We start from the raw sequence: 12,528 nt of genomic DNA, 5'->3' as shown, positions 1-12,528 counted from the left end.
GAAAGGATTGCAAATGAAGAGGGAGAAAGAAGGAAATAAAATAATTAAAGGTTCAATTTGATCAATTATCTAAGATCTTCTGAAACATCTTCAACAGAATTAGATATTCTTCCTCTCTTACTGAAACAAAAAAGGAAGAAAATAAACAAAATTGAATGAAGGATAATGTTGGTATCCCACAGCCATTATTTTCCAAGCCCATTACCAACGTGGCAAGTGACAGCCTACGACGACAAGATTGTCATTTGTTGCGTTGCAAAAACTCGAACAGATAATATTATAGAAAAGAAAAAGAAGATAACCCCATTAAACTACCACTTTGATAAACACTTCTTCTTCTTCCGCTTTATGCTGAACTAGTGAAAAAATGGCTTCTTTGATAGTGGGACAGCTTGTTTTTCCATCAGAAAATGGTTACAAAGTGTGGGAAGATCAGTCTTTTTTTAAATGGAGAAAAAGAGATCCTCATGTTACTTTGCATTGCCATGAATCTGTTGAAGGTTCACTCCTTTTTTTATCTGATCAAAGTATTTGATTTTTGTTGTTGGTTTTATTTCTGGGTTCAGTTCAGTTTGACTTAAAAATTAGTATTTCATTGACTTCTATAGTCAGATTTTATGCTTACGGTGATTCTTGCGTTTCTATGTTGGTTTACTAATCTTATATTCATTGATGTTTCCATTAACAATCGATACTTGGGTTTGCTTTGTTTTATCTTTTTTTGATCAAATATTGAGGTTTGTTGTTGTTTCTGTTCTGGATTTAGTTGAGTTTACAATCAGCACCTAATCATTATTCTTATTTTTTGTTTGTTGTGTTTTTGAAGTTTTGGCTTTTTCATTCTGATTTTATGCTTTGGGTTCGATTGATTTTGAAGGACAAGTAAATGGCTATGGGAGTAAATTACTATAATTTGGTGGCAATTGATTTGAATACTCTTGATTGATATTCAGATTTTCTTGTCATTCAGAGTGTGCTTTTTTTTAGTTGCTTTAGTTATGCAATTCAAGCTAATGATTGCCGAAGTTGGTTCTGATGGTTCTGCGTAATAACTTGATTGTCGATCACAGTATATACCATGTATGTTTGATTGAATTTTTGTTCTTCAGATTTTTTGCTTTTCAATTTGTTGATTATGGAATGTTAGCAAGTTGTTGCAAAGGAACTTGAGGTTTGGATGAACTCCTTATTTTTGCTCGCATAAGAGTTAGCCTGATCCATGGTGATGGTCCAAGTTACCAAGTGCAATTTGATCATTTGTTCTCTGAATCTAATTTACTTATGAAATTATGTTGCTTCCGTAGACATGTAAACTGAGATTTGATGTGTAAGTTTCATTTACCTGTTCAACTTCTCAATTATGAATTTCTGATGCACTGTTGTACGGATAGGATCTCTTAGATACTGGTATGAACGCAATAAAGTGGATCTTTCAGTATCCAACACTGCAGTTTGGAACGATGATGCCGTTCAGAAAGCACTTGACAGTGCTGCTTTTTGGGTCAATGGCTTGCCTTTTGTCAAGTCTTTGTCTGGTTATTGGAAATTTTTCTTGGCTTCCAATCCTAATGCTGTTCCAAAGAATTTTTATGAAAGTGCATTTCAGGATTCTGATTGGGAAACTTTGCCAGGTAAGATATGCAATTTTAAATCCTTCATCTCTCCTGCTCTCACCCTGTCTTGATCCTACATTTTATATTTTTGTTTTTGTTATTTTCTTCTTTTTGTTTTCTCTTTGGTGGAGGGTGGTTGGTTGTATCAGTTTTTGGCATCCCATCCCATGCCCAAATCAAATCCTTGTCCGTCCCCTTCTCTTTACTGTAAATTAAAAAAGAGAAGAGATATGCTTTTCACAGAAAAAAGAATGACAGAAATTTCTTAACAAAAACTACTGTAGAGCTACTTTTATTTTATTAAACAAATATAACATATTTTTTCCCCAGTAAAAACTTACTTAAATACTAGATAGGATATTAAAATATGAAGGGTTTTACAAGTATGGTTTTAATTGCCCCTACCACTTTTTTAATTTTTTTCTAGTAATTGTTAAAGAAGTAGTAAGTTAATAGAAATCCATTTGATCCCCCTTTTTTCTAAAAGAAGCCCACCTCAATCAGGTCTGGGTTGCACAATCACTTGGGCACAGCTCAAAACTTACACAGTCAGGGATGATCTAATAGGCAAATTGTGAGTTGAGATAAGCAGTTTGATGCCCACTGTTTGATAGGCATTGCTTACTGATATTTGGATATTTATCACTTTTTCTTTTTGATGATCTTATTTGTTATTATTCTTGAGCTCCACAGTTGTACTTCAACCTTATTGTCATTTCTTTATTCTGAATTGTCTTTTGATTTTTAAATATCATTACCATAAACAACATTTTCTTATAAAGTTTATCTTGTAATTGAAACAGTTCCCTCCAATTGGCAAATGCATGGATTTGATCGGCCTATTTATACAAATGTTGTTTATCCAATTCCGCTTGATCCTCCTCATGTTCCTATAGATAACCCTACAGGCTGCTACAGGACATACTTTCACATTCCTGAACAATGGCAGGGTATGATCTATTTGAATGTTTTGGTAATATAGAGGGTTATTGTTCTGGTAATATGTTCCAGTTGTTACTTTCTCTTTAATTCTGTTTTCACTTCTTGATTGGCATGCATTAAATGAAACTTTTGGAGTTGTTTTAACTTCCACATCTGTTTATATATTTGTTTTGTTCGAGTTCTCTCACTTTCTTTTCTTACAAACATATGCCTTCTGCATCTCTAAAATGTGTGCCTAAATTTACTAGGTCATTTTCTGATAGTTATTGAATTTTCAGTCATGCAAAAGGTTTTTTTTTGGCACCATTTTGAATTGTACAATTACTTTTTTGGATTCTATACTTCCAAATTGGTTGTTTGGGAAATCTGATTATCCAAATTGGTTGTTTGGGAAATCTGATTATGTGTCTCAAGGCATATTTTTCAGTAATCATTGTTGGAGATATATATGTGTAAGCAAGCAAACATGCACATCTGTAGACACATAGCATGTGCACTGCTTCGAATAATACAATTCTGAGACTATTAAGGCAAGATAATGTGAATTCATGTACCTATTCATAGTATTTTTATCCTGTAGTCCTTTCTTAATATCTGGAATCACTATTGCTTTTAGATACTCTGTTGCCTTAAATTCTACGATACCAACCTCTTCATAAAATATTATTTGATATTTGACAGGTCGCAGGATTTTGTTGCACTTTGAAGCAGTTGATTCTGCCTTCTGTGCGTGGATAAATGGGATCCCTGTTGGATACAGGTATATAATGCATACTTGCTGTAGTATTTTATTTACGTCATGTGGGAAAGTTTTCTCATTTATAGAAATGTTGTCAACTGAGTTCAAATACTCTTAATGTTCTGAATTCAAGAGATGACAGAGAAATGAGAAATGAGAAATGGGAGACAAGTTTTTTTATGAATGAATTAAGATAATTCTAGTTAAAGTAGTGATGTGGAATAGGTACTATTTCGCAGAAGTTTGACTTTAAATGACACCATTCTCAATCTATAGTCAGGTACAATTTCATGGGACTTGGTCAGAAGTCAATCATAAAATATTTTTATTAATAGCTTACCCCAATTTGCATATTTGAGAAAATTTAATCTCAATCATTTTCTACATATCATAAGATCGTAAATTGCACTTTATATGAATATTGTTGGTAGCAAAATAGTTTCTTTTTAATTGAAGCCTTCTGTAAGATAAAGGATGAAAAAGATCAAATTTATGATAGAATTTTATGGTGTTGTTGAATATTAACATCTATGGAAATCAATTGTGGAAAGGAGAAAGAAAGAAAACATAAAAAGACACACACACACAAGCTTGTCAGAGAGCCTTGTTTTATTCATATAGAAATATCATGTGAAGCAGCTTCCAATTATAATTTTATAAGAATATTTTGACAGTTTATGTTGCATAAATAACCAGCTGCTTCACATGTTAACCTTTATTAGAGCGTTTGATGTGGTATCGTCTTTTGGACCTTTTGTCAAATTCTTTTCCATTGTGTTAGGCCAGTCAGGATAGTAGATTGCCCGCTGAGTTTGAAATAACAGAATATTGTTATTCATGTGATTCGGACAAGAAGAATGTTCTAGCTGTTCAAGTATTTAGATGGAGTGATGGATCTTACCTTGAAGACCAAGATCATTGGTGGTTATCTGGTATACACCGTGATGTGCTTCTCCTTTCTAAGCCACAGGTTATAACTCTCTTCATCTTTTTTACTTTTGTTAATTTTTCACTGTTACGATAAGTTTTTGGACAGTATATGTCACAGGGAAGCACTTGAAGCTTTCTATGTGTATCAAACTATTTGCAAAGACAGCACACTTTTTAAGTTCTTTGTTGCAGCTTTCCTTTTCCATCTTTTTTTTTTTTTTTAAAACATGAATTGCGTATATTTTCCTGGTGATAAGGTTGTTCTTGAAATATATCTATATTTGATGAATACAAACTAAATTATATAGCAAGAATATCTCAGGAGAATTGATTGCAGATCTGGTTATAAGTTGGAAGTTTTTGTGCGCTGATGATTATGCAACTTAGAATGAAGTTTCTAGAAGGAAATAGTAGGCATTTACTTGGGCGGTTTAGCTGGGAAAGTTTTGGCAATTTATCTCTTTTTCAAGGCTGGAGTGCTTTAGCATTTTGTCACCTTCAAGTTGATTGGTCCTTTGAGCATCTAGATGAATGATAAAATGACAAATCATTTAAGCTGGGTTAGAGTTGTCATATGACTTAGGTCATTACATGAAAAATGAAAAAAAATAAGATGACAAATCATTTAAGTAGATTTCTTAAGAGGAGGAAAGTTTAGTTATGATGGCTGTGGTGTTGTGAAATTTGCAGAGTTTAGAGTTGGATTGACCACCTATGGAGCAAACACTTTTCAGAACCTTGTGCCAATTATTGTGAGAAAGAAAAAGAAACATTAAGTCCTGATCTTGTAGGTTTATACTCAGATTTGTCATTTTCTTTTCTTTTCTTTTAGGTGCTGCATAACCTTGGCCCATTTAATGTCATCTTGTATATCCTTGCATAATAAAATAGGAAATTCTAATTTTTATGCAGGTCTTCATAGCGGATTACTTTTTCAAATCAAGCCTGGCTTACAATTTTTCTTATGCTGATATACAGGTAAGATTTACTCATGGCAAGAGTATTTGTGGCATTTTTCAGAATATTAATTGCAAAATTATTTGTGCCTTGGGTTCAGGCTTTGTTGTTTTCAGTTGGATGAAGAACTTGATCTAGTTATGTTCATCTGTGATCATATTTCTTGTTGGTATGTGCATCTCATATTGAGATATCAAGTTGCCTGCTAATACAAGCTAGTTGATTTTTCCCCTTATGTGAAGCTTGCTGTTAGATAATTTCTCTATTCATAAGTGTTGCAACTTATCACGTTGAGAGACATGGTATAACAAGATGAAAGTGTACCCATGGTTCTACTGAACCTACAGAAGTTTCTAATTAATTCAACTGCCATAGCTGCATACTTGCGGAGCTTCATTTTAACTTTGTTCAGTTTTGTGGCCAGTGATTAAGCAAAACATGGCCCTTTTGACACTAGAATAGAGCTATGCCACTGATGTGATAAAACAAAAGCCTGTTGGATCAAAGAGGAAAAAGAAGGAGCCTATGCGTAAACCCTTCCACTTCATTCTATCACATAGGTAGGAAATTTTGGATCTAAGAAGAGTGGTGAAACTCTTATCATGCATAAAGTTGTGCTTAGTGCAATTACTAAGCGGTTATCCATGAAGATAAGACCATAACGCCTACTAGCCTTAGATTCGAAGATCTGTTAAGGCTTAAGCTTGAGCACTTGGAATTGTCGACTAATTTGAATGTGCATGGAACTACTGCAGTTTTTTACTATACCTAATAGATATCATTGTTGATTTCATTAGCTTAATACATTTTTGTTATTTATTTATTTATTTATTGTTTCAGGTGCATTAGAACTTATGTATTATAGATAATTGTAATATATTGAATTTTTAATATATATTGCATCAAATGTACATGTTGCTCAGGTTGAAGTGAAAATAGATTGCTCAAGAGAAATGAGTAAAGACAAAGTGCTTACGGACTTTACCATAGAAGCTGCATTATTTGATGCTGGGGTCTGGTACAACCATGATGGAAATGTTGATCTGCTTTCTTCGAATGTGGCTAACATAGTGCTCAAAACTGTCCCGACTGGAACCCTAGGATTTCATGGTTATGTGCTTGTGGGGAAACTGGAAAAGCCCAAGCTGTGGTCTGCTGAACAAGTGAGATTCTTGGTCAATCAAAATTATTTTAAGCTTATACTATTATATTTATTCATTAAACTTAAAAGACACTGGCATTCTTCCTTCCCTTTTTCTATCTGGCTTGCTAGTCTAGATCCTCTAGGATTCTCCACTTCTTTTGGTGGCAGCCAGAAGGGGTGGGGCTCAAAGTCTGTAGAACGTGGTTGTGCTGTTAATGCTTGTTTCTCTTCACACTTTCTTATGCCTTATGGGGATTCTATATCATGATTTACTCTTAATGTTGATGTGATAACACTAGTTATAAGCAATAATCTCTGTCAGTTTTCATCTGAATTTTTAATTACTTGCTTGTTGCCATTTCCTGCAGCCAAATTTGTATACACTGGTTATCATACTTAAGGATGCATCTGGCAACGTAGTTGACTGTGAATCATGCCTAGTTGGTGTAAGACAAGTATCTAAAGCCCCAAAACAATTGCTTGTTAATGGGCATCCTGTTGTAATAAGAGGTGTGAACAGGCATGAGCATCATCCACGTCTGGGGAAGACAAACATAGAGTCTTGCATGGTGAAAGTAATGACTTCTTTCTCTCTCAACTGTTTTCTCTTACTGGCAGCTTGTTGCAGCTAATATGGATGACTGAATTGGATGCATGGGATAGATATTCATTCTTTTTTTCTTGCAGGATTTGGTTGTAATGAAGCAAAACAATATCAACGCTGTGAGAAACAGCCACTATCCTCAACATCCCCGTTGGTATGAGTTGTGTGACCTGTTCGGTATATATATGATAGATGAAGCCAATATTGAGACGCATGGTTTTGATCTTTCGGGACATGTGAAGCATCTTACTCAGGAACCTGGTTGGGCCGCTGCAATGATGGACCGTGTTATTGGCATGGTGGAAAGGGACAAAAATCATGCATGCATATTTTCTTGGTCCTTAGGAAATGAGTCTGGATATGGACCTAATCATTCTGCTTCAGCTGGTACTACATTCTGCTATACACTTACCATTAAATTTGGAGTCTCTGGAAGTAACTATTATGAGTTTTTTCTTCTTCTGATTCTTTTATTATCATCATGATGATGATCTTCATCGTCATGACTTTCCAACTAAATGTTTACTAGAAAAATAGTCTATGCTCTTTTGGGAAGGCTTTAGGTGTTAGTACACTACTTTTGAAGTTTCACAATTAGTTCTATTTCTTTTTCCCCCACTCCAACTGTTATCATATTCTGGGTAGAGAGACCTTCAAATTTCAGGATTATGCTATGCCCTTGTTTCTGAGAATACTGTCTTCTTTGCATACCTCCAGAATTAGAGTCATTTCCTCAAAGTCAAAACACAATTAGGTTTCTCATTTTGCCCCTCTTATAGGACAGCGTTTAATTATCATGTTAACCAAACCTGAGGGATATGTTACCTTAATTCTCCTTGTATGTTATCTCTTCTCTTGTCATTTAATGATGTGGAGACTTTATTTAGGATGGATTCGTGGAAGGGATCCTTCAAGACTAGTCCATTATGAAGGTGGTGGGTCCAGGACCTCATCTACCGATATTATATGCCCTATGTATATGCGTGTCTGGGACATAGTGAAGATTGCAAAAGATCCAAATGAAACACGTCCTTTGATATTGTGCGAGTATGTGACTCTTTATCTCCTTGATATTGAATCGTTTCTTCTTTATCTTTATTCTTTTCGTTTTACTTTCTATAATAAAACTTTAAACTGCAGTAATGCATTCTCACAGCCATGCCATTATATTAATTCAAGGTCATTTGTTACAATAATGGCAGGTATTCACATGCAATGGGAAACAGCAATGGAAATATACATGAATATTGGGAAGCAATTGATAACATATTTGGCCTCCAAGGTGGCTTTATATGGGATTGGGTTGACCAGGTTGAGAACTCTTTTTTAAGGGCCTTTAGAGATATGGAGAATTATCTGTCATGCCAAGATTAAATTCACTTAACAGTGTCTGTTACATGCCATTTATTTTATAAGCAGTAAAAGAAATACTCAACATACACTAAAAAAATGTGGTCTTAATGGAAGAAGGCATTGCCATACTCTAATATATGTGTCTCATGCTTAAATCCAGTACCAAGACATTGAAATATATCTTGCAGTCTGTGCTTTCTTCTGAACAAGTAGTATTTGCTATTTGACATCTAATGTGTAGTATGGTACTTTTGACATCACCAACTAGTTTGGGATTAAGGCTTTGCTCAGTTGTGTTATGATTATTTTGCACATATCAGTGTAAAGGTAGTGGCAGATCTCTTGCACCAAAACCCTGGTTTTTGCAAGGCAAATGACCTGCTACTTACAACAGCAGAGTAATCTTTTCTGAGTTGTTAGATAAAGACCTTTTGTACCTTGTTTGTTATGGTTAATTTATCTCCTAAAACGGGATTTGCTAGGGGCTGGTTCTAGTTGGTCAACTGCAACTGGCTCCTCTGCTAGTGAAGTTATTTCTTGTATTTTGTTATAAGATAGGATTGTTGTGGGAGAGGGGATTCAAACCTTGCTCATTGGGCAGGGATACACGCACCCTACCATTGGTCTGAATACCCAAGTGCAAGTTATGTCTTGTACTAAGCTCCCATTTCATCTCCTTTAGTTTCTTTTTCCTCCATTTCTTTTACCCATTATCTTGCAGCATAATGTTTTGGAATGACTAAATATTTTCCATTCTGCTTATAGGGCCTACTGAAGGACAATGAAGATGGTAGTAAATATTGGGCATATGGTGGTGACTTTGGGGATTCTCCCAATGATTTAAATTTTTGCTTGAATGGCCTTACATGGCCCGATCGAACTCCTCATCCTGCCTTACAAGGTACCCTACTTGAGTTTCATATTTGTAAACTACTGAAGCACTTTCCTCTTTAAGATATCTGTATTTCAGTTGTCTGATTGCATCACCACTTATATGCTCAATTATTCTTTGCAGAGGTTAAGTATGTCTATCAACCAATCAAGGTTTCTATAGGCGAAAGCATGATTAAGGTACTCGAATATATTTTCTTTTTCCAGTTTCTGCATGCTTGTGGTGTTGTCAGTTTTTAACATTTAGTGGGAATTCAACTTGGCAGATAAAGAACACTAATTTTTATGAGACAACTGAAGGAGTGGAGCTCAAATGGGCTGCTCATGGTGATGGTTGTGAACTTGGATGTGGAATTCTCTCTCTTCCAGTAATAGAGCCCCAGAGCAGTTATGATATAGAATGGAAGTCAGGTCCATGGTATCCTCTATGGGCTTCCTCCGATGCTGAAGAAATATTTTTAACAATCACTGCTAAGCTTTTGCACTCCAAACGGTGGGTTGACGCTGGTCATGTTGTTTCATCTACACAAGTCCAGTTGCTGGCGAAAAGAGATATTGTACCTCATGTAAGTTCTCTTCTGTTCCTTTTTTTTTTTTTTTTATGTTTGTGGTGTTAGGTATTATACCAAATCAGCTGAATCTTTTACTTTTTTGCTCTTCAGATCATCAAAACAAAAGATGATGTCCTTTCCACTGAAATTCTTGGGGATAATATCAGAATTAGCCAGCAGAAGTTATGGGAAATTACATTGAATGTGAAAACTGGAAGTCTTGACAGCTGGAAGGTAATCTAAGCCTATGGCCTTTCTTTAACTGCCCACTTTTATTTTAATGTTTGCTTGTTTCCTAAAGTAGCAGAAGAAGGCAATAAAGCAAACCCAGCGTTGTATCTTGTAAATCAAAATATATTTGCAAAGTCTTTCTCCGCGTAAATGCTTTGAGGATTTTGGTTTTAGAACCAAAGACCTGACATTTTCAGTTAGTAATTTAAAAGGGTTGCACATTCTAGAAGTTGCAGTTTGTGTTATAACTTAAAGCCAATGTGAAGTGCATTCCAGGCCCTTTTGGTGCAGAAGCTTTAATTAGAGATCATAATGGTTTGTTGCTAGGGGTTTTGGATTTCTTCCACTGTGGTTGCTGAACTATGTGGTATTTTATTTGGTCTGACGGTGACATGGGGAGAGGGTTTTAGTCAAGTTGTTCTTGTGACCAAATCCCTTGCTGCATTCTTGAAAATGAAATTTGTTTTGGGGACTTTTGATCCTTTTTTGAAATATGTATTGAAGACCTTCAAGTTTTTTTCAGTTTCTCTCTTTTCAGCAGAAATTATTACCTCATATTTATAAACTTTCATTGCACGCTTAACTATTTTAAAACAATATTGCAAGTTCTAACAATTAGTGGAAAGTTGCAGGTTCAAGGTGTCTCAATATTGAAAAATGGCATAATTCCATGCTTTTGGCGAGCACCCACTGATAATGACAAAGGGGGAGGTCCGAGTAGTTATTACTCTAGGTGGAAAGCTGCGCATATGGATGACATAGTTTTCCTTAGAGAAAGCTGTTCTATACAAGAAAAGACTGACCATGCTGTGAAAATAGTGGTTGTTTACCTTGGTGTTTCTAAGGGTGAGAATGGTCCTTTAAATGAGTTGGAAAAAGCAGATGCTTTAGTCGAAATTGACATGCTTTACACAATCCATGCTTCTGGTGACATCATTATTGACTCCAATGTAAAACCAAGTTCTAGTCTTCCTCCTTTACCACGTGTTGGAGTTGAATTTCACCTGGAAAAATCAGTGGACCAGGTTAAATGGTATGGAAGAGGGCCATTTGAGTGTTATCCAGATCGAAAAGCAGCTGCCCAAGTTGGGGTTTATGAGCAGACAGTGGATGACATGCATGTTCCTTACATTGTTCCTGGGGAATCTGGGGGTAGGGCAGATGTCAGATGGGTGACATTTCAAAACAAGGATGGATATGGAATTTATGCTTCAACTTATGGCAAATCTCCACCTATGCAAATGAATGCAAGTTATTACAGCACAACAGAGCTTGACCGGGCAACACGCAATGAAGAGCTTATCAAAGGGGATAGCATTGAGGTAATTTTTGTTTCCCTGATTTTAGGTTAAACGAACCTATACCAGTTAAAATCTTCTAAGGTGTAACAGATCTGTCAGTAGCCTTGTTATGCTCTCTTTCTAACACATTGCATGCATTTATTAACAAGAGTTAGTTCCATAAAGAAAACAAGGTTATCAGAAAATTGTATGGTAAAGAAATACTAGGAGTTATGTTTAATTGCAGTCTTCTGAGAATCTAACCATATTCATTTCCAATCCCCCTTTCTTGATTGAAGCCGTCCACTCTGGATTTGTGATCATAAGAACAACATTAAAAATCTAACGCTTTTATATACAGGTCATATTCTGAGAAACGGTAATGGTAAGATCCCTGTCGATATAGGCTATATCCCTTTTTCATATACGTACATATGTACATACATGCGCAAATACCACAATACATGTCAAATTGTCAATGAATTGAAGGTGTCTCAGGGCTTAGATTTTTGGATGTCTTGTGCATCTATACTCGCATATTGTTGCTAATTACTTTTATCATTTTATTTAATCTTCACTCGGATCTCATTCCTTCCCCTTATCTATCAGCCAACGTGACCTTGTCATGTTAATTTTCATTGTTTTGCAGGTGCATCTTGACCACAAGCACATGGGAATAGGCGGAGATGATAGCTGGACACCCTGTGTACATGAAAAGTATCTGATTCCGGCTGTGCCATACTCATTCTCTATCAGGTTGTGTCCGGTCACTGCAGCTACCTCCGGCCAAAACATCTACAAATCCCAACTTCAAAATTGAGTCCATCCTTTTGGGTTTGCTGGTAATTCCGAAATATTGAAGTCATGAGAATGTATCTAGTTGACTAATAAGCTGCTTTCATTGACTTTTCCTTTTTTTTTTTTTTGTAAGAATGATAATTCGGTTGGCTTGTGTCTTTTAGTTATTAATCTTTGAACTTATTTCTTGCTTGTAGTTTTGGGCTGCTAGGAAGGCATAGCAAACAAAATACACTAGCAAATTATATTATATAAATAAATCATATGAAAGTAGTAAGATCTACTAATCAGTTTATGTCCTTGCAAATTAAGATTTGAGATTCACATTTTAATTGTTTTTATCAATTTAACTGTTTCCTCTTGTGTTCTTTTTTTTTTTTTCTCAATTTTTTTTGTAAAGGTGTTCTTCTTTGAGGAGAATAGGGTATTTATTGGTTACTTGCACATTATTTATAGGACTTAAGAATGAATTGGACGATGATAAAGGTGAAATTT

The 12,528-nt window shown here is 35.3% G+C and overlaps 1 protein-coding gene across 1 annotated transcript; it reads left to right on the top strand.

Annotated features, from left to right (window-relative positions):
• Positions 1-159: 159 nt before the first annotated feature.
• LOC18587232 (glycoside hydrolase family 2 protein) lies at positions 160-12,326 on the top strand. Its single transcript, XM_007010933.3, has 17 exons — positions 160-500; positions 1,392-1,631; positions 2,417-2,563; positions 3,237-3,315; positions 4,081-4,264; positions 5,137-5,202; positions 6,105-6,344; positions 6,694-6,900; positions 7,013-7,316; positions 7,817-7,976; positions 8,132-8,240; positions 9,048-9,183; positions 9,298-9,353; positions 9,440-9,739; positions 9,836-9,958; positions 10,588-11,277; positions 11,885-12,326. Exons 1-17 carry the CDS (start codon positions 368-370, stop codon positions 12,053-12,055), a joined length of 3,345 nt encoding a protein of 1,114 aa, XP_007010995.3. The 5' UTR covers positions 160-367; the 3' UTR covers positions 12,056-12,326.
• Positions 12,327-12,528: the final 202 nt, after the last annotated feature.

This window comes from Theobroma cacao, chromosome 10 (assembly GCF_053813885.1).
Source record: "Theobroma cacao isolate CCN51 chromosome 10, ASM5381388v1, whole genome shotgun sequence".
Lineage (NCBI taxonomy): Eukaryota > Viridiplantae > Streptophyta > Magnoliopsida > Malvales > Malvaceae > Theobroma > Theobroma cacao.
This window is presented reverse-complemented; position numbering and strand designations above follow the sequence as displayed.